Genomic DNA, 22,678 nt, shown 5'->3' on the forward strand with positions numbered 1-22,678 from the left:
AAACGTGGGCAGGTGGGAGTAGTGTGGACGTTGCACCTTGGGCAGTTTGGGCCAAGTGGCCTGTTTTGGTTCAGTATGACTTTGTGATTCTATTTCAAACTTGTTTACCCTATCAATGCTAATCGGTCACTGTTGGAGAGCTCCCCCTCCCCTCACCCCACTCACCATCAACAAAACCACAGTCACATCTGTGGAGTCTTTTAAGTTCCTGGGAATCATCATCTCCAAGGACCTTAAGTGGGGGGCTACCATCGACTCCACAGTCAAAAAGGCACAACAGAGGATGTACTTCCTGCGGCAGCTGAGGAAGCACAATCTGCCACGGGCAATGATGGTCCAATTCTACACGGCCATCGTAGAGTCTGTCCTCACCTTCTCCATCATGGTCTGGTTGGGCTCAGCCACCAAGCACGACACCTGGAGGCTGCAGCGAATCGTCCGATCAGCAGAGAAGGTTATTGGCTGCAACCTTCCCTCCATTGATGAACTGTACACTGCAAGATCATCTCTGACCCCTCTCACCCTGGCCACAAACTCTTTGAATCACTTCCCTCTGGAAGGCGACTCCGGACTGTCAAAGCTGCCACAGCCAGACATAAAAACAGTTTTTATCCACGAGTAGTTGCTCTACTCAACTGCCAAAAATCTGTAGCCTCCCTTTGATCTGGTATTTTACTTCGGAGTCACGTGAGTGACTACGTGAAGAACCCCGCTTCCACGCATGCGTGTCATATCGCTACACGCATTGCAACGAGTCACACAGGGGGGAACGACGTTCCCCAAGCGGGAGAATTTGAAAGTCGGGAACAGCAGGTAAGAGACTCTGCGTTCCTTTTTCTACTTACCTTTTAGGAGGCTGCGGAAAGCTGGCGGGGGAGACCCGTGGAGTGCGAGCAGCCGGCAGCAGCAACGGCACGACTTTCCCTGGAGGGAAAAAACCTGTGCCCGACTTTGCTCCCGCACCGGCAAAATTCACTTCTCGGCCGGGCGGGAAGCAAAGCAAAGAGGTCCCGTATGCCAGTCTCAAGCGAGACTGGCTTGGAGATCTGGACGTCCGGGCCGAATACCTTCTTCAAAAGGTAAGCACCGGGGTTGGTCCAAGGGGTCCGTAGGAACAGCGGGGTTTTACCGGCTGCGGAACTGCCGCGAAGGACCGGGCCCGTAAACACCGGGGTCGGTCCGAGCGGCTCGAACCCGACACGCAGGGAACGACGTGGGAGCTCTCCGGAGCCGACACAGCCCCAAAGACCGACGCTACATGGGCCTAGGGCTGTGGAACAGGTAAGAAAATTCCTTACCTTTCTTGTTCTTTCCAGGAAGGCTGATGAGCTGCCGTTTCTACAGCAGCAGTCAGCCTGCAACGGAAGTAGGCACCACTGTCTCCCATAACGGGAGCGAGTGCCAACTTCACCCCATACGGGGTGGAGGGAAAAACAGAGCCAACAACCCACAAAACAGTGGGTTGTATTAGGGCTCTGGCACTTTTAAAATTAGCGGAGAAGGACCAGCCCCGTAAACACCAGGGTCGGTCCGAGCGGCTCGAACCCGACACGGAGGGAACGACGTTCACCAGGGGTGAAATTAAAAAGTCGGGAACAGCAGGTAAGAGACTCTGCGTTTCCTTCCACTTACCCTTTAGGTGTAGACATGGACGGGGTCCATGTAAGCTGCAGAAAGACCGCGGAGTGCAGGCAGCCGGCAGGAGAACAGCAACGGCAGCCAGCTGGGGCAGGAGCAGCGGCAGCGGCAGGTGCAGCAGCGGCAGCCGACAATGGCAGGAGCAGCAAAGGCACTTCGATTCCCGGAGGGGAAAACAACTGTGCCGACTTCGCTCCCGCAACAGGGGGCAAATTCATTTCTGGGGCAGTATGCCAGTCTCGCTTTGGAAGCGAGTCTGGCTTGAAGCAGCGCTAACGGCCAGCGCCGAGGCCAAGGACATTGCAGTGCAGTTGACTGGCTGCAACCGACCGCGAGGGACCAGTAATGTGAGTACCGGGGTCGGTCCCAGCGGGTTTTTTAGTTACAGATATCGCTTCTTGGGCCTTTTTTGACTAAGATCAACTATATTGGCTGTTATTATCAATTTTAATATCTTAGATGTCCCTTATCTAAGGACCATATAAGTAGGAGTGCCCAGTACTGAGGGCATTAGAGTGGGGTTGACCGGCTGCAACGACCGCAAAGGACCAGTACCGTCAGAGATAAAGGAGCAGCCAGGAGCGCTGAGAGCTTTGGAGCCGGGTTAAAGAAATGGAATAGATGGAATCAGCTGTGCCAGATGTCCTCCACACCGGCCATATCCACTCCACGGCAGGAAGGACAAAGCTGGAGAAGGAGGACCGTGGAACAGCGGGCAGCCAGCAGCAGCCAGCGGCATTTGGATGAACCGTAGTGGGATCATCTGTGCCCGATGTCGGCCCCGCACCAGCCAGATCCATGCGGCCGAGCGGTAAGGCTAGACACAAATCAAACAAGGTCGTGGACTCAGAAGGGTCCGACTTTGCATAATACTGCCGGCAACCAGCGCCCGAGAGGGCTGGAGCGGGAAGAAGCGGTGTATGGAGCCTTGCTCCAACGTGATAAACCCACAGCAGTACCTCTTTGAGGGCTGCACAATGCTTCTACCCCATCAGAGGGGAGCACTGTGGGTCAGTTCTGGGTTGACTTGCAAGAGGGGTCCGCAGAACAAAAGACAAGTGGGCAGCAGTTAAGCCCCACATGGGTACCCCGCGCGGGACCCTAGAGATCTCTAACTCTAAAAAAGAGTAGGCAGGACCCTGATGGGCCAGAGCCTGGTAATACAGCATCCCATGATCCTGACACAGCAGGGACTCTGCTGGACATGGTGGCTGATTACTTTAACCAAGTCAAACATGGGTAGACTTGGATCCAGGATGGCAATAGTATTACTATATGTCTGGCCACAAACGCCATCAAGAAATATTTACAGAGACTGGCCAGACATCTGCCACCTGGCAACGGTGAGGCATTACAGGTGCCCAGTGTAAACCAATGCATTTGGCAGCATATGGGGACGAACATCAGGAACCAGGACCTCAAGATCCGGAGAACCTTAAAGGGATTGACGGAAGGCATCATAGCATACACTCGCACCCTGGACTAAACGTAGGTAACCAAAAACCATCAAGACGCACTAGCTCTGTTTTAGTAATATGCAATATGACCTGAACTACATGTGGAAGGCTGCCATTCAGCCAGCACTGGGACCCCAAAAATGCTACCATTTGCAAACAAAGAACCGCGTGTGGACAAAGCCAAGACACTGGGGCTCATCAAGGCCAGCGCAAGGGCCTATTTTGGAGCATGATACCAGCCACAGGCAAGGCCATAAAAATGTGGCTCATACATCAGAAATCAATATAACCCGCAGGATCCTTTTTTAGGGTATGGCCAGGGTGCCCACCCTGGAAGATGCGGAAGCCTCAACCTCCCACACAACCCCGAACAAGAGATATCAAACCAGAACCTCCTTTTTCAAAAAACCAAGGAAATAACACAACCACCGGTAACCATGGAGGTAGGTGGGTGGGGGTTCTTCTGTTAAAATAGGGACCTACGATGGTAGGGGAGGTTACAACACTACAGTTATGTATGGTATATAATCACTACAGATTCATATAATCTCAGCAGTATTCAGGGTTATCTGATAGGATTTACTCATCCCAATAACCACAGTACAACATACACCAGAAGGGCATTTTGTACTTACATAAACCAAACAATCTAAAACCCACATGGTGCTACAAAAATTGTACACAAAAGGTGTGATTGAGCATACTTTTCATGGAACATTAGAATTTGTATCAAACATATTTATTAAAAATAAAATAGAGTGGGGTTGCAGGATTATCATTGATTTTCAACCCTAAACACATTTATTCTAGATATTCATTTTAAGATGGATACTCTTATTATTGATAAAGACTTAGTGTCAGCTGCGGTTTTCTATATGGCAGGCATTGACTCAAAAGAGGAACTTTGGCAATATAGAGCTTACAAAAGGGGCAATCACTCGGCATCTGGAATTCTCAGAGTACCCGACTGGCCTACTAAATCATGGTATTCGGTCATACAGGGGATGGTGTTAGAACCATGTTCCCTAATGAACATAGCCAAAAAATTATTAATTTATCCAGTGACTGGAGGCAGTCATCCATGCCATAAGACTATGGATTGATTGATTTGTAGAGTCTAAAAGACCCACTACACGGCAGTGGGCTGTCAGACAGGACGATGAATCTCATCTCATCTGCACTAAGACTGTCAACACGGAAGCAGTACCTTGGACACATCAAGAAATGGGGCATATGCTGCTTGGACAACAACCTCGACCAAAAGGCCAAGAACATTCTGGCTGTATTGGAATTTTAACAAGCCTCCATTATGATAATCGATGGGGCTACAGTGCCATCAATAGTGCCACAAATGCACTCTCCAATTACCTATCACAAGGAACGGAGCGCCACGCGGTGGGAACGCACCCCTGGTAAGAAAACCAGGTACTCCGAAATCTGGGACGTGGGTGTCGTTTCTCAACATGCTGAGGAGCTTGTAGCTCATAACAGCGTTGTCACTTCAGTAACAGACCAGGAAGATGGTTATGCTCATGGTGTTATTTACCGCACAACAAGTCCAGCCATTAAGCAAACTGAGCCTGGACTCCCTGATCATTTCACCGAGAAACTGGATTTAATAAAAGAAAACAGATCGGGTTCCTCGCGTCAAGTGTTGAATTTATGGTATACCCATATGGCAAATGACTGTGTATAGCAAGACACATCTAATAATACATAGAATATACTAAGAACATTCGAGGTCAGAGAATGGAGTTGTTTATCTTTTACAAGAAACCGCATGAAATGGTCACGACTCAAACTATATCAAGGTGGCTCAAATAGGTCCTAAAGATGGCAGGAATAGACACTAATGTTTTAAACTCTCATTCCACCAGGGCTGCAGCGACATCCGCAGCAAAAATTGTACAGGTACCCACAGACCAAATCCTCAGAATGGCAGGATGGTCATCCAAAAGGGTTTTCCACAGGTTTTATAATAAACCAGTTATTTTTTGGAGCCATCATTGTATTAAGAAAACATTTTATGTTCAACAAAATAATTTGCCCGAAAGGTTACAGGGCTATGATTCTCAAATTTAAAAAAAAAAATGTTATATATTTTTTTTTCGTTATACCACACAACTCTTTGTATAATTGTGTTTAAAATTACTAATGATGCTCTCTCCCAATACCCAAGGCAGTTTGTGAAGCATGGACTCGTTCCACGGCATGAGGTCACAGAGCTTTGAAATCTTCACGTAGTCACTCACGTGACTCCGAAGTAAAATAGTAAGATTAAACGAGAACTTACCAGTTTGAAGTTTGATCTGTATTTTATGAGGAGTTACGATGAGGGATTACGTGCCCTCCGCTCCCACCCTCTTATGATCATATCAAAAACTGGTATCTCTTTGATAATCTTACTATGTTAGATCATTATAGGTTCTGTGACCTCACACCGCTGCTTTGAAGAATGGCACGCATGCGTGGAAGCGGGGTTCTTCACGTAATCCCTCATCGTAACTCCTCATAAAATACAGATCAAACTTCAAACTGGTAAGTTCTCGTTTAATCTTACTATTTTATTTCATTCACAAGTTCAAACTATAATTTTTTATTATTAATGTTTAATGTGTTATGTGTCATTCTTAATTGTTACAGCATGCTGTGGTGTTACTTGCGGGAGGAGCACCAAGGCAAATTCCTTGTATGTGTACATACTTGGCCAATAAACTTAAACTTATAAACATAGACGCTCAAGGTTGTTGGATAAACGCATGCTCATTTAACATCACAGGATGTAAACACTGCTACCAGAGAAAAGCAGCATCATATTCTCACTGACCTCTCAAGGACATCATTAGAATTCCCAATGCAGATGAATAAGAGTGATCCATCACCAGAAACGTCCATTCAACCATTTTACAAGGACTCGGGGACCTGAGCCATAGGGTGAAGTTGAGCAGGATGGAACTCTAATCCTTGGAGTGCAGGATGATGAGGGGTGACCTTGCAGAGATGTAAAATTCATGAGAGGAATAGATCTGGTAAACGCACAAACTCTCTTGCCCAGAGTGGGGGAATCGAGAACCAGAGGACATACTGTAGGTTCAAGATGAAGGGGGAAAGATTTAATAGGAAGCTTTGGGGTAACTTTTTCCACACAAAGGGTGGTAGGCGTATGGAACGAGCTGCTGGAGGAGGTAGTTGAGGCGGGTACTATCGTAACTTGTAAGAAACATTTAGACAGGTACATGGATAGGGTAGGTTTAGAGGGATATAGACCAAGAGCAGGCAGGTGGGACTAGTGTGGATGGGGCATGTTGGCCAATGTGGGCAAATTGGGCTGAAGGGTCTGTTTCCACACTGTATCACTCTAGAACTCTATTGTGTGTGTGTGTGTGTGCCAGTTCTTTGAAAGATCTTTCTACAGTTATAGACAATAGACAATAGGTGCAGGAGTAGGCCATTTGGCCCTTCAAGCCAGCACCACCATTCAATGTGATCATGGCTGATCATCCCCAATCAGTACCCCGTTCCTGCCTTCTCCCCATATCCCCTGACTCCGCTATCTTCAAGAGCCCTATCTAGCTCTCTCTAGAAAGCATCCAGAGAACCGGCCTCCACCTCCCTCTGAGACAGAGAATTCCACAGACTCGCCACTCTCTGTGAGAAAAAGTCCTTATTCTTAAACTGTGGCCCCATAATCCATAGTTATGGATAAAGACAGGGTGGACACACAAGTTAAAATTATCAATTGGGGCAAGGCACAGAGGGTGGTAGACAATAGTAGACCATTCGGCCCTTTGAAGCCAGCAATGTCATTCCATGTGATCATGGCTGATCATCCATAATCAGGTAGGTATGTGGAACGAGGTGCCAGAATAGGTAGTTGAGGCAGGTAGTATAACAACGTTTAAAAGACATTTGGACAGGTACATGGGTAGGGAAGGTTTAGAGGAATAGGGGCCAAACGTGGGCATGTACCATTGTGCCGTCCAAAGTTACTCTAGCACTTTGAGTAAAACCAGCATCTGAAGTCCCACTATCATAACATATAGTGCACAAGAAAACTTAAACAGAGTGCAGAATAGAGTAGATAGTCACAAAGTGCTGGAGTAACTCAGCGGGTCCGGCAGCATCCCAGGAGAGAAAGCTCAGCATTCAATACCATTATACCATCAAAACTGATCACCAAACTCGGTAACCTGGGCATCGACCCCTCCCTCTGCAACTGGATACTGGACTTTCTAACCAACAGACCCCAGTCTGTGAGGTTAGACAAGCACACCTCTTCAACCCTCACCCTGAACACCGGCGTTCCACAGGGCTGTGTGCTGAGCCCCCTCCTCTACTCCCTCTTCACCTATGACTGCACACCTGTACATGGTACTAACACCATCATCAAGTATGCAGATGATACAACGGTGATTGGCCTCATCAGCAACAACGATGAACTGGCCTACAGGGAGGAGGTCCAGCACTTAGCAGCATGGTGCGCTGACAACAACCTGGCCCTTAACTCCAAGAAGACCAAGGAGCTCATTGTAGACTTCAGGAAGTCCAGAGGCGGCACGCACACCCCCATCCACATTAACGGGACGGAGGTGGAACGTGTTTTCTAGCTTCAGGTTCCTGGGAGTCAACATCTCTGATGACCTCTCTTGGACCCACAATACCTCTACTATGATCAAGAAGGCTCACCAGCGTCTCTTCGTCCTGAGGAGACAGAAGAAGGTCCATCTGTCTCCTCAGATCCTGGTGAACTTCTACCGCTGCACCATCGAGAGCATCCTTACCAAATGCATCTCAGTATGGTATGGCAACTGCTCTGTCTCCGACCGGAAGGCATTGCAGAGGGTGGTGAAAATTGCCCAACGCATCACCGGTTCCTCGCTCCCCTCCATTGAGACTGTCCAAAGCAAGCGCTGTCTGCGGAGGGCGCTCAGCATCGCCAAGGACTGCTCTCACCCCAACCATGGACTGTTTACCCTCCTACCATCCGGGAGGCGCTACAGGTCTCTCCGTTGCCGAACCAGAAGGTCGAGGAACAGCTTCTTTCCGGCGGCTGTCACTCTACTCAACAACGTACCTCGGTGACTGCCAATCACCACCCCCCCCCCCGGACACTTATTATTATTTATTCAAATCGTTTGCTATGTCGCTCTTCCAGGGAGATGCTAAATGCATTTCGTTGTCTCTGTACTGTACACTGACAATGACAATTAAAATTGAATCTGAATCTGAATCTGAATCTGAGAATGGTGACGTTTCGGATTGAGATAGTTTGTGTCAGGTTTCAAAGTAAAGTCTAAAGAATATAAACGGTGCAAAATACTACGGATAGACACAAAATGCTGGAGTTACTCAGCGGACCAGGCAGCATCTATTGAGCGAATAGGTGACGTTCCGGGTTGAGACCCTTCTTCAGACCTATGGTGCAGAATAGTGTCACAGCTGCAGAGAAAGTGCAGGTTTCTTAAAAAGTGCGTGGGTCACAACGAGGTAGGTTGGAAGGTCGGGATTTCATGCTTAAACGTGCAAAAAAAAGCGTCGAAGAGCAGGGACTCATTGATAACAGCAGGGAAGAAGCTGTTCTCGAATCTGACATCCTTTGATGTCAGATTGTTTGCATTTACTCCGTTTATGTCCCTGGGAAGAGCTGGCTGGCGGATTTCCTGCATCTTGGGACTTTTATTTCATGCGACTGCCGGCTGGTGATCACAAGCCGGTTAAAGAATAGAGCAATCTGGATAAGAGTGCTGCTGATAAATCTAATGTGAATAAGAGCTACATGATTAGACCAGGGGATGGGGAATAAGCTGCCGGAATATAAAGTGAACGATGGTACAACACAGTGGTAATGGAAAAGAGAGATTACACTGCACATTACAGCCAGCAGTGCATGAATCTAAATTAATTCAAAATGAATTTTAAAAATTCATGCAAATTTAAATTGATATCAAATTGAATATTGCAACAACAATTACTTGGTACTCATCCATTTGCTGAGCACAGCTGCTTGCACCTTAGTCCGTGAATCAGAGGGTTACAGGTTCAAATCACACCACGGACATCCGTTTAGTTTAGTTTATTTAGTTTAGAGATACAGCGAGGAAATAGGCCCTTCGACCCATCCTCAGACTACTCTCGATTGGACTTTGTAAGTAAGTAAGTTGATTGGCCAAGTATTCACATACAAGGAATTTGCCTTGGTGCTCCGACCACAAGTAGCAACATGACATACAGTGACAGTTACAAATGACTCAGAAAACACTAAACATTAATAATAATAAAACATTAATGATAAAACACCATTGATCAAGCATGTGAACCAACAAAATACCAGATCAAAGGGAGGCTACAGATTTTTGGCTGTTGAGTAGAGCAACTACTCGTGGATAAAAACTGTTTTTATGTCTGGCTGTGGCAGCTTTGACAGTCCGGAGTCGCCTTCCAGAGGGAAGTGATTCAAAGAGTTTGTGGCCAGGGTGAGAGGGGTCAGAGATGATCTTGCCCGCTCGCTTCCTGGCCCTTGCAGTGTACAGTTCATCAATGGAGGGAAGGTTGCAGCCAATAACCTTCTCTGCTGATCGGACGATTCGCTGCAGCCTCCAGGTGTCGTGCTTGGTGGCTGAGCCAAACCAGACCATGATGGAGAAGGTGAGGACAGACTCTACGATGGCCGTGTAGAATTGGACCATCATTGCCTGTGGCAGATTGTGCTTCCTCAGCTGCCGCAGGAAGTACATCCTCTGTTGTGCCTTTGCTGGCTTTACCTTACACTAAACGTTATTGCCTTATCATGTATCTGTACACTGTGGGCGTCTCCATTGTAATCATGTATTGTGTTTCTACTGACTGGTTAGCACGCAACAAAAGCTTTTCACTGTACCTTGGTAACACGTGACAATAAACAAAACTAAAACAAGTTCGGGCTGACCAGCCATCCCCACACACTAACATTATCCCACACACATCAGGGACGATATACATTTACACCAAGCCAATTAACCTACAACCTGCACGTCTTTGGAGTGTGTGAGGAAACCGAAGATCTCGGAGAAAACCCACGCAGGTCACGGGGGGAACATATAAACTCCGTACAGACAATAGACAATAGTTGCAGGAGTAGGCCATTTGGTCCTTCTAGCCAGCACCGCCATTCAATGTGATCATGGCTGATCATCCACAATCAGTACCCCGTTCCTGCCTTCTCCCCATATCCTCTGACTCCGCTATCTTTAAGAGCCCCATATAGCTCTCTCTTGAAAGTATTCAGAGAACCGGCCTCCACCGCCCTCTGAGGCAGAGAATTCCACAGACTCACCACTCTCTGTGTGAAAAAGTGTCTCCTCGTCTCCGTTCTAAATGGCTTCTAAAAGACAGCACCCGTAGTCAGGATCGAACCCGGTACTCTGGTGCTGCGAGGCAGCATCTCTTCCACAGCGCCGCCCTGGTCATGGCTCTGACTGAGGGACGTCTTGCGGGAGAGAGGGGTTAGAGTGGATGCCAGATCATAGGACCACTGAGTCCATGCCAACCATCTTCACCTATGACTGCACACCTGTACATGGTACTAACACCATCATCAAGTATGCAGATGATACAACGGTGATTGGCCTCATCAGCAACAACGATGAGCTGGCCTACAGGGAGGAGGTCCAGCACTTAGCAGCATGGTGCGCTGACAACAACCTGGCCCTCAACTCCAAGAAGACCCAGGAGCTCATTGTAGACTTCAGGAAGTCCAGAGGCGGCACGCACACCCCCATCCACATTAACGGGACGGAGGTGGAACATGTTTCCAGCTTCAGGTTCCTGGGAGTCAACATTTCCGATGACCTCTCTTGGACCCACAATACCTCTACTCTGATCAAGAAGGCTCACCAGCGTCTCTTCTTCCTGAGGAGACTGAAGAAGGTCCATCTGTCTCCTCAGATCCTGATGAACTTCTACCGCTGCACCATCGAGAGCATCCTTACCAACTGCATCACAGTATGGTATGGCACCTGCTCTGTCTCTGACCGGAAGGCACTGCAGAGGGTGGTGAAAATTGCCCAACGCATCACCGGTTCCTCGCTCCCCTCCATTGAGTCTGTCCAAAGCAAGCGTTGTCTGCGGAGGGCGCTCAGCATCGCCAAGGACTGCTCTCACCCCAACCATGGACTGTTTACCCTCCTACCATCCGGGAGGCGCTACAGGTCTCTCCGTTGCTGAACCAGCAGGTCGAGGAACAGCTTCTTCCCGGCGGCTGTCACTCTACTCAACAACGTACCTCGGTGACTGCCAATCACCACCACCCCCGGACACTTATTATTATTTATTCAAATCATTTGCTATGTCGCTCTTCCAGGGAGATGCTAAATGCATTTCGTTGTCTCTGTACTGTACACTGACAATGACAATTAAAATTGAATCTGAAAAATTGAATCTGAATCATCGATCGAGGTGAAATCGCTAGATTTGGGTGGCACGGTGGTGCAGCGGTAGAGTTGCTGCCTCACAGCACCAGAGACCCAGGTTCGATCCTGACTTGGGGTGCTGTCTGTACAGCGTTTTGTATGTTCTCCCCGTGACCACGTGGGTTTTCTCCGGGTGCTCCGGTTTCCAAAGACATGTAAACCAGGAGGTTAATTGGCCTCTGTAAGCTGTCTCTAGTGTGTAGGATAGAACTAGTGTATGGGGTGATCGTTAGCCGGTGCGGACTTGGTGGGCTGTTTTCTCCACAGTGTCTCTGAACTCACTAATACTAAATGTAGACTGCCTTCCAAAATCACTACTTTTCTACAGTCTAAATCTGCCCTTGGTTCTTATATGTCACTCCCACTTTTCTCTGCTCCAGCAATGCTGCTACTACCCACAAACTGTTGGTGGTTCTGCAATGCATGGTTTATTTGAGCGTAGGACCTGGAGACCATGTTTCCATCCTGGGAATAAGATGTCTTGTCCTCTTGCAGGGTCCTTTTTTCTCTTTATTGTTCTGCACAATTTATGAATCATTTATGTGTAAGCTCGATCAGTGTGAAACATAGAAACAGAGAAACATAGACAATAGGTGCAGGAGTAGGCCATTCGGCCCTTTGAGCCTGCACCGCCATTCAATATGATCATGGCTGATCATCCAACTCAGTATCCCGTACCTGCCTTCTTTCCATACCCCCTGATACCTTTAGCCACAAGGGCCACATCTAACTCCCTCTTTAATATAGCTAATGAACTGGCCTCAACTACCTTCTGTGGCAGAGAATTCCACAGATTCACCACTCTCTGTGGGAAAAATGTTTTTCTCATCTCGGTCCTAAAATAATTCCCTCTTATCCATAAACTGTGACCCCTTGTTCTGGACTTCCCCAACATCGGGAACAATATTCCTGCATCTAGCCTGTCCAAACCCTGAAGAATTTTGTACGTTTCTATAAGATCCCCCCTCAATCTTCTAAATTCTAGCGAGTACAAGCCGTAAACCTTTCCCATCCACTTCCTCCGGCAGTTTGATTTTTATTCAGGATTCCATCATCTGCAGCCTCTAGACGTTTCAACCATTTGAGGCCTTCCCCAAACCTGTCTACTCATTCAAGACTCGTGGTACAGTATTGGTTAAGTTTTTGGTTGCAGCCACCAGTGTTCTGCACCATTGATTCTCTTGTTAAAATTCTCATCAGGGCAGATGGGGGGACTTAAATTCCGGTAATGAAATAAATCTGTGATTACTTTAATGAAATAAATCCTGTTTAACTGCCACCATGAATCTGCTGGACTGTTAAAAAACCCATCTGGCATCTGGCTCACTAAAGTCCTCCAGGGGACGAACCTGCCACCCCTGAAGAATCTTCTTGGATCATAGAGCATCGAACATACAATAGTACAGCACAGGAACAGGCCCTTCGGCCCACAATGTCCGTGCCTAACATGAGGCCTTCTGCAGTTGTACAGAGCCCTAGTGAGACCACACCTGCCTGGAGTATTGTGTGCAGTTTCGGTCCCCTAATTTGAGGAAGGACATTCTTTCTATTGAGGGAGTGCAGCGTAGGTTTACAAGGTTAATTCCCGGGATGGCGGGACTGTCACATGCTGAGAGAATGGAGCAGCTGGGCTTGTACACTCTGGAGTTTAGAAGGATGAAAGGTGATCTCATTGAAACATATAAGATTGTTAAGGGCTTGGACACGCTAGAGGCAGGAAATATGTTCCCGATGTTGAGGGAGTCCAGAACCAGGGGCCACAGTTTAAGAATAAGGAGTAAGCCATTTAGAACGGAGACGTGGAAACACTTTTTCTCACAGAGAGTGGCGAGTCTGTGGAATTCTCTGCCCCAGAGGGCGGTGGAGGCAGGTTCTCTGGATGCTTTCAAGAGAGAGCTAGATAGGTCTTTTATAAATAGTGTAGTCAGGGGATATGGGGAGAAGGCAGTGTAATGTTCGAGACCATGTAAGGCCCTGTTGTGACTAGCACAAGCAGAAAGAAAACACGTCCAACATCTCGTAAGTAAGATATATTCTGCCTCACCCACGGAAACTTCTCGAAGGTCACCTGATGTCGATCACGAGGCACAGCCCTTTATATTAAAGGGGCACTGGCATTTACATATACATCACATCTCCCCCTTTACTTTAATTACAATTCTCCCCCTTCCCTTAAATTACCTTACATCCCCCCTCCCCCCCTTCAACATTGGTCAAAATTAATAACTTGACCCTTAATGAATTGAATGTGGATGAAGTACCACAAGTAGCACAGTGCTCGTCATACTACAAAACTATAAAATAATTGGCCAACAATTTTACATAACAAGTCGAGTTGGGGGTTTTGACAATCGGCCACTTCTCGTGCAAATCGTCTTTCCAACTCGTTCTGTGTCATATTTCTGTTCTGTGCGAGTGTGGCTTGGCTCGCTTTGAGCCGATTCCCCCACCACAGACCCTTGTGGTGCGGCCTGTGATAGTCCGCTTGAGTTTGGGAGACTAGCTCCTCCTGGGTGAGGGGTTCCTCCTTGTGGGAGAGTGTTGGCACTTGTCTGCTGCGTGTTGCCAGGGCAAGGACCAGCTGCTTGGTGCGCAGGTCGTATATGTCCTTCCTGTTCCTGCGGAACTCTGTACCGCTCGGTGTAGAGATGACGTAGCTCCGAGGGGACAGGTTTTCAATTGCAATACGGCCACGTTGCCACTCGGTTGGTTTGGCATGAAACCATACCTGTTGTTGTTGTTCCAGGCACGGCAGTGGCTCGACGCTTGCCTTCTCATTGAAGTATGCTGCCTGTTTTTCTTGTCGTGGTCCCATGGGAGGGACACGATGAGGCAGCAAGAGTGATAGAGGCGATGGCAATTTGCTTCTTAACAGTCTACTGTTCAGTAACTGTGAGGGGGCATAGTCACCTGTCCCGTCAATGGGGGATGTTGCGGTATTCGAGGATGGCGTAGATCGGGTCACGGCCACTGCGTTTGGCTTTCCTCATGATACCTTTTATAGTTTGCACACAGCGCTCTATCTGCCCGTTGCTCTGTGGATATATGGGACTTCAGGTGACATGGGCAAATTCCCAGTCATCCTGGAACCTACGAAACTCAGCACAGACAAATTGTCTTGCGTTGTCGGTCATCACCAATGTCAGGAACGGGGTACTGATTGGGAATGATCAGTCATGATCACATTAAATGGTGGTGCTGGCTCGAAGGGCCGAATGGCCTACTCCTGCACCTATTGTCTATTGTCTATCTGTTGAGGCCAAGACCCTCTCTTTTCTAACGGCGCATAAGCCATATCCATCCAGTCACCGTGTATCCACTGCTTATCCAAAAGGCTCTTAAATGCCACCATTTGTAACTAAGAGTAATCCATAACCCTGCACATAATCCATATCCCTCCATTCCCTGCATATCCATACGCCTGTGCAAAAGCCTCCTAAATGCCATTATTTCTCACTTGAACATACCGCACGGTGGCGCAGCGGTAGATTTGTCGCCTTTCAGCCGGGTTCGACACGGGTTCGACCCCGACTACGGGTGCTGTCTGTACCTTCTCCCCGTGACCCACGTGGGTTTTCTCCGAGATCTCCAGTTTCCTCCCACTCGCCAAAGACGCTTGGTGTGAAGGTAAAATTGTCCCTAGTGCGTGTAGGGTTGTGTTGGTGTGCGGGGATCGTTGGTCAGCGCGGACACGGTGGGCCGAAGGGCCTGTACCGGCGCTGTATCTCCAAGCACAATGTCTGTGCCGAACATGATGCCAAGCAAAACTGATCTCATCTGCCGGCTGCAAATGATCCATATCCCTCTATTTCCCTGCACTTCCATGTGCTTATCCAAAATTCTCATCCACACCTGTAAATCACCCCGAACACTAACACGATCCTACACACGCTGGGGACAATGTACAATTTTACCGAAGCAAATTAACCTGCAACGGACTGTTCCAGCTGCTACGGTCAGGCAAACGCCTCCGTTGCCATGCGGTGAGAACGGAGAGGTTGAGAAGGAGTTTCTTCCCAGAGGCCATTCGGACTGTAAACGCCTATCTCACCAGGGACTAACTCTACTGAACGTTTTTCCTTCCATTATTTATTATGTAAAAGAATATGTGTGTGTTATGATTGTGTTTATAGTTTGTTTGGTTGTTTGTCCTTTGTCTTTTGCACAAAAGACCGCGAGCATTGCCACTTTCATTTCACTGCACATCTCGTATGTGTATGTGACAAATAAACTTGACTTCACTTGACTTGATTTGAACCTGCATGTCTTTGGAGTGTGGGAGGAAACTGAAGATCTCGGAGAAAATCCATGCAGATCACGGGGAGAACGTGCAAACTCTGTACAGACAGCACCCGTAGTCAGGATGGAACTGGGGGTCTCTGCCGATGTCAGGCAGCATCTCTACCGCTGCGCCACAGTGCCGCCCACACATTGTGAATCCATCTTTTTCTTTCTTTCTTTTAGTTTTAAGTCGAGACTTAAAACTCATCTCTCCTCCCAAGCCCTTCTTGACGTCTTCTGAGCGAGGGCTACTTGTATGTAGTGATGTTTGTATATAATCTATGAACCACTGTTGTATAACGTTAGTACCTCCATCAATGTAAAGCACTTTGGCCAACGAGAGTTGTTTTTTTAAATGTGCTATAGAGATAAAAGTGACTTGACTTGACTTCTTTGTGGCTTTTCAGTCCCTGGTTGTCTGAAACATGCTGCTGCCTACCTGGGGCATAGTTTTCAACAACTGAGAGTGAGAAGTGACGGTATATGGTCACCGGGGTATAGACATCACATAAATCGAGGGAGCACTAAATGACAGGGATAGAGGCATTGTCTCACACATGTATACTTTGGAACACCGTTCAACAGAATTCTGCTGAGTTCCATCCACTGGTCTTCAGCAGAGAAAGTGGCTGATTGCTTATAGTTGATGCCTTACTGCGCCAGAGACCCCGGTTCCATCCCAACTACGGGCGCTGTCTGTACGGAGTTTGTACGTTGTCCCCGTGACCTGCGAGATCTTCGGTTTCCCCACACACTCCAAAGGCGTGCAGGTTCGTGGGTTGATTGGCTCGGGCTTGTACACTTGGTATAAGTGTAAATTGTCCCTCATGTGTGCTCCAGTTTCCAACTCCCCCCCCAGTGAGTGAGAAAGGGCATTGATGAGCGAGGAGGGCAGTCAGAAAGGGAGTGGGGCCGTTGGAATCGAATATAGGAGCAAAGAGGCCCTTCTGCAGTTGTACAGAGCCTTAGTGAGACCACACCTGGAGTATTGTGTGCAGTTTTGGTCCCATAATTTGAGGAAGAACATTTTTGCTATTGAGGGAGTGCAGCGTAGGTTTACCAGGTTAATTCCCGGGATGGCGGGACTGTCATATGCTGAGACAATGGAGCGGCTGGGCTTGTACACTCTGGAGTTCAGAAGGATGAGAGGTGATCTCATTGAAGAATATAAGATTGTTAAGGGTTTGGATACTCTAGAGGCAGGAAACATGTTCCCGATGTTGGGGGAGTCCAGAACCAGGGGCCACTGTTTAAGAATAAGGAGTAAGCCATTTAGAACGGAGACGAGGAAACACTTTTTCTCACAGAGAGTTGTGAGTTTGTGGAATTCTCCGCCTCAGAGGGTGGTGGAGGCCGGTTCTCTGGATGCCTTCAAGAGAGAGCTAGATGTGGTTCTTAAAAATAGCGGAGTCAGGGGATATGGGGAGAAGGCAGGAACGGGGTACTGATTGTGGATGATCAGCCATGATTACATTGATTGGTGGTGCTGGCTCGAAGGGCCGAATGGCCTACTCCTGCACCTATTGTCTATTGTCTATTGCCTATTGTCTATTGTTGGAGAGAGAGGAGGGACATTGGACACTGGAGAGCGAGGTGGGCAGTCGGCGAGAATGGAGGGATGTTGGAGAGCCGTTGCCCGTAGGAGTGACGGCGGTCGGTCGGTTGGTCGAGGTCACGCCACAGGTAACTAAGGGGGACCCGCCGTGGGAGGGGGACCCAGCGTGGTGGGGTGGGGGGGTGGTACGAGGACAAATAATGACCATCGGGACTATATTGAATACTTTTTGTAAATTTGTCAGCGCCCTTTAGGTAGCGACTCTTTGCATACCTTGTGTATTGTGCGAAAAACAAAGAATTCCACTGTACCAAGAACATGTGACATTAAAGTATCAATCACATGTTTAATCAATAATGTTTTATTATTAATGTTTAATGTTTAATGTTTTATGTGTCATTCCTGACTGTCACTGTATGTCATGTTGTCACTTGTGAGCGGAGCACCAAGGCAAATTCCTTGTATGTGAATACTTGGCCGATAAACTTATTCATTCATTCAAAGGACCTGTTTCTTCTTATTCTTCTTCTTTCGTGTGGTGTGCACAGCCTAAAGTTGTTGGACAACTTGTTCTATTTGATCTGTGCACGTCGAGTTGATTGCATCAGTCGAAACAGGGCGGACCACGTGAAGGTTGCAATCTTCCACCCCAAAGGATCTCTTTCCATACTGTATCACTCAATTGTTCATTCAAATTAGATATACCTTTCCAACCTCTCTGTCTTGCCTGTATAATACTGCTCATGTTTACTCGTTACTTTTCAGTGCATGTAGTCAATCGGAGCTCAAATCCATGAGGAGTTTTCTGGGGGGGGATAGGGGGAATGGAATTACCCAATTCAAGTACAAGTCGCACTATATAAGTAAATAAGCTGTCAGTTCCTTAATTCAATCAAGAGCTAAACACCATCAGAGCCTTAAGTGCAAATGCCTCAATTGAATTGTGCTGATTGACTAATTTATCACAACCTAGGACCTGTCCCAGCCACTTGATAAATCAGCCAGGGAGAAATGGGACAAATTAGTGCAGCTCGTTTATACAGCTCGCTGATACATTCCCCACTTCCTCCTGCACTCCAGTTTCCACCTGCAGTGTCGATAGGTTTCTGCATTCATTCTGCAGAAGATGTTCAAAGGAGACATGCCCTGAATCCTGAAGGTCATAGAACAGGAAGTATTCATCAGTGACAGGCCCAGAGTTAGGGCATTCGGCCCATCAAGTCTACTCCACCGTTCAATCATGGCTGATCTATCTCTCCTGCCGTCTCCCCGTAACCCCTGACACCCATACTAATCAAGGATCTCTCTATCTCTGCCTTAAATATATCCACTGACTTGGCTTCCACAGCCGTCTGTGGCAAAGAATTCCACAGATTCACCACCCTCTGACTAAAAAAATTCCTCCTCATCTACCTCCAAAAGGAAAGTAATTCTGAGGCTGTGCCCTCTGGTCCTAGACTCTCCCACTAGTGGAAATATCCTCTCCACATCCACTCTATCCAGGCTTTTCACAATTTGATAAGTTTCAATGGTACCCCTTCATCCTTCTAAACTCCAGCGAGTACAGACAGGCCCAGTGCCATCAAACATTCATCATATGTTTTAACCCACTAATTCCTGGGATAATTCTCGTAAATCTCCTCTGGACCCTCTCCAGAGCCTGCACATCCTTCCCCAGATATGGGACATCCTTCCTCAGATATCCTCACAGTACTCCAAATGCGGCCTGACCAACGCCTTGTAGAGCCTCAGCATTTCACCTCTATTTTTGGAATCTAGTCCTTTTGAAATAAATGCTAGCATTTATTGTCCATTGAACAGGACTCGAGGGCCTGAGCTTTCGGGAGAGGTTGAGCAGGGTGGGACACTATTCCTTGGAACGCCGGAGGATGAGGGGTGATCTTATAGAGAGGCCATACACTCATCTCTCCGCTACCATCGGGCAGAAGGTACAGGAGCCTGAAATCTGTTACATCCAGGTTCAGAAACAGCTACTTCCCCACAGCCATCAGGCTATTAAACTCACCAACAAACAGACTCTGAACTGAAACAGCCTAGTGCACTTTATTTACTTATTTATGTGTATATAAGTAAGTAAGTAAGTTTATTGGCCAAGTATTCACATACAAGGAATTTGCCTTGGTGCTCCGCCCACAAGTAACAACATGACATGCAGTGACAGTTACGAAAGACTCAGGAAACACTAAACATTAATAATAATAAAACATTAATGATAAAACAGCATTGATCAAGCATGTGAACCAACAAAATACCAGATCAAAGGGAGGCTACAGATTTTTGGCTGTTGAGTAGAGCAACTACTCGTGGATAAAAACTGTTTTTATGTCTGGCTGTGGCAGCTTTGACAGTCCGGAGTCGCCTTCCAGAGGGAAGTGATTCAAAGAGTTTGTGGCCAGGGTGAGAAGGGTTGGCGAGGAAAAGCGATTCCTAGCCTTTTCCTCGCCAACGTGGGCTCACTGGCAAACAAAATGGACGAACTCCGGCTAAGGATCACCTCCCACAACTGGATCAAAGACTGCAACATCCTGATCTTCACGGACACTTGGCTCAACATCGACGTTCCTGATAGCGCCATCCAGCTAACGGGGCGTCATTTACTCCGAGCGGACAGGCCAACAGACTCGAGGTAAGACAAAAGGTAGGGGTCTGTGCATTTATGTAAATAAAGCATGGTGCACGGACTCCACCATCATCGAGAGTCACTGCTCAGCTAACCTTGAGTTCCTCTTGGTTAGATGCAGACCGTTCTATCTGCCCAGAGAGTTCACCTCCACTGTTGTGACTGCAGCCTATATCCCTCCTGATGCTAATGCCAAGCTTGCAATGAAAGAGCTGCATACTGTCATTAGCAACCAACAGACTCACAACCCTGAGGCAGCCTTCATTGTTGCGGGTGACTTCAATCACTCCAACCTGAAGACTGTACTCCCCAAATTCCACCAACATGTATCCTTCCCCACTAGAGTAGACAAGGCACTGGACAAAGTCTACACCAACATGGCTGAAGCTTACAAAGCCATCCCCCTCCCCCACCTTGGTCAGTCTGATCACGTCTCATTGTTCCTGCTGCCTAAGTACTCCCAACTCATCAGACGGGTTAAACCAACTGTAAGGACAGTTAAAGTCTGGTCAGAGGAAGCGGACTTCACACTTTAGCAGTGTTTTGGAAACACTGACTGGAAGGCGTTTGCAGCCCAGGCCACCCTTGACTCCCACACGGACATTGATTCCTACACATCCTCTGTTCTGGACTTTATAAACTCCACCATCAATAGTGTCACCTCCCTCAAACAGGTGACCATATACCCGAATCAGAAGCCATGGATGAACAGCGAGGTCAGGCTACTGCTGAAAGCACGGGACACCGCTTTCAGGTCAGGCGATGCTCAAGCCTACAGTTCATCCAGGGCTAACCTGAAGAGGGGCATCAGGAAGGCCAAGCACTGCCATAAGCTCAGGATTGAGGAGCACTTCAACAACAACTCCGACCCCCGACGCATGTGGCAAGGCATCCAGGCCATCACGGACTACAGACCCTCCAACACCACCCCCACATCCAGCGACGCCTCCTTCCTTGAGGAGCTTAATCACTTCTATGGCCGCTTCGACAGGGCCAATCTAGAGACAGCCATCAAGGCTGTGCTACCTGCCGATCACCAACCCCTCACACTCACCCCCTACAACGTGTACGTGGCACTGAGTAGGACTAATGCACGTAAGGCTGCTGGCCCTGACGGCATCCCCGGGCGCGTGCTCAGGGCCTGTGCTGCGCAGCTGACAGACGTCTGGACTGACATCTTCAACCTGTCACTTGCCCAAGCAGTTGTCCCCACTTGCCTTAAAGCCACCTCCATCGTGCCAGTGCCAAAACACTCCACTGCGGCAAGCCTCAACGACTTCCGCCCAGTTGCACTTACCCCCATCATCACCAAGTGCTTCGAGAGGCTAGTCCTGGCACACCTCAAAAGCTGCCTACCCCCCACACTGGATCCCTATCAGTTTGCCTACCACAAGAACAGGAGTACGGAGGATGCCATCTCAACGGCACTTCACTCCGCCCTCTCCCACCTCGACAACAGAGACACTTACGTAAGAATGCTGTTCATCGATTATAGCTCAGCATTCAACACCATTATACCATCAAAACTGATCACCAAACTCGGTAACCTGGGCATCGACCCCTCCCTCTGCAACTGGATACTGGACTTTCTAACCAACAGACCCCAGTCTGTGAGGTTAGACAAGCACACCTCTTCAACCCTCACCCTGAACACCGGCGTTCCACAGGGCTGTGTGCTGAGCCCCCTCCTCTACTCCCTCTTCACCTATGACTGCACACCTGTACATGGTACTAACACCATCATCAAGTATGCAGATGATACAACGGTGATTGGCCTCATCAGCAACAACGATGAGTTGGCCTACAGGGAGGAGGTCCAGCTCCTAGCAGCATGGTGCGCTGACAACAACCTGGCCCTTAACTCCAAGAAGACCAAGGAGCTCATTGTAGACTTCAGGAAGTCCAGAGGCGGCACGCACACCCCCATCCACATTAACGGGACGGAGGTGGAACGTGTTTCTAGCTTCAGGTTCCTGGGGGTCAACATCTCCGATGACCTCTCTTGGACCCACAATACCTCTACTCTGATCAAGAAGGCTCACCAGCGTCTCTTCTTCCTGAGGAAACTGAAGAAGGTCCATCTGTCTCCTCAGATCCTGGTGAACTTCTACCGCTGCACCATCGAGAGCATCCTTACCGACTGCATCACAGTATGGTATGGCAACTGCTCTGTCTCCGACCGGAAGGCATTGCAGAGGGTGGTGAAAATTGCCCAACGCATCACCGGTTCCTCGCTCCCCTCCATTGAGTCTGTCCAAAGCAAGCGTTGCCTGCGGAGGGCGCTCAACATCGCCAAGGACTGCTCTCACCCCAACCATGGACTGTTTACCCTCCTACCATCCGGGAGGCGCTACAGGTCTCTCCGTTGCCGAACCAGCAGGTCCAGGAACAGCTTCTTCCCTGCGGCTGTCACACTACTCAACAACGTACCTCGGTGACTGCCAATCACCACCCCCCCCCCCCCCCCCGGACACTCCTCCCACAGATAAAACACTATCTGTATGCATGTAAATAGATTTATTTATTTAAATCTGCATTTCGTTGTCTCTGTACTGTAAACTGACAATGACAATTAAAGTTGAATCTGAATCTGAATCTGAGGGATCAGAGATGATCTTGCCCGCTCGCTTCCTGGCCTTGAACTGAACTGTTCTGTATT

At 48.2% G+C, this 22,678-nt stretch overlaps 1 protein-coding gene across 1 annotated transcript in view; it reads right to left on the reverse strand.

The window, feature by feature from the left end:
• The window catches only part of LOC129694493 (dedicator of cytokinesis protein 2-like), a 186,251-nt gene extending 171,894 nt beyond the window's left edge, over positions 1-14,357 (reverse strand). The window contains exon 1 of the mRNA XM_055631210.1: positions 13,865-14,357. Within this exon, the coding sequence (XP_055487185.1) occupies positions 13,865-14,357 (493 nt within the window). The remainder of the gene's footprint in view (positions 1-13,864) is intronic.
• Positions 14,358-22,678: the final 8,321 nt, after the last annotated feature.

This window comes from Leucoraja erinacea, unplaced genomic scaffold (genome assembly GCF_028641065.1).
Source record: "Leucoraja erinacea ecotype New England unplaced genomic scaffold, Leri_hhj_1 Leri_68S, whole genome shotgun sequence".
Classification (NCBI taxonomy): Eukaryota; Metazoa; Chordata; class Chondrichthyes; order Rajiformes; family Rajidae; genus Leucoraja; species Leucoraja erinaceus.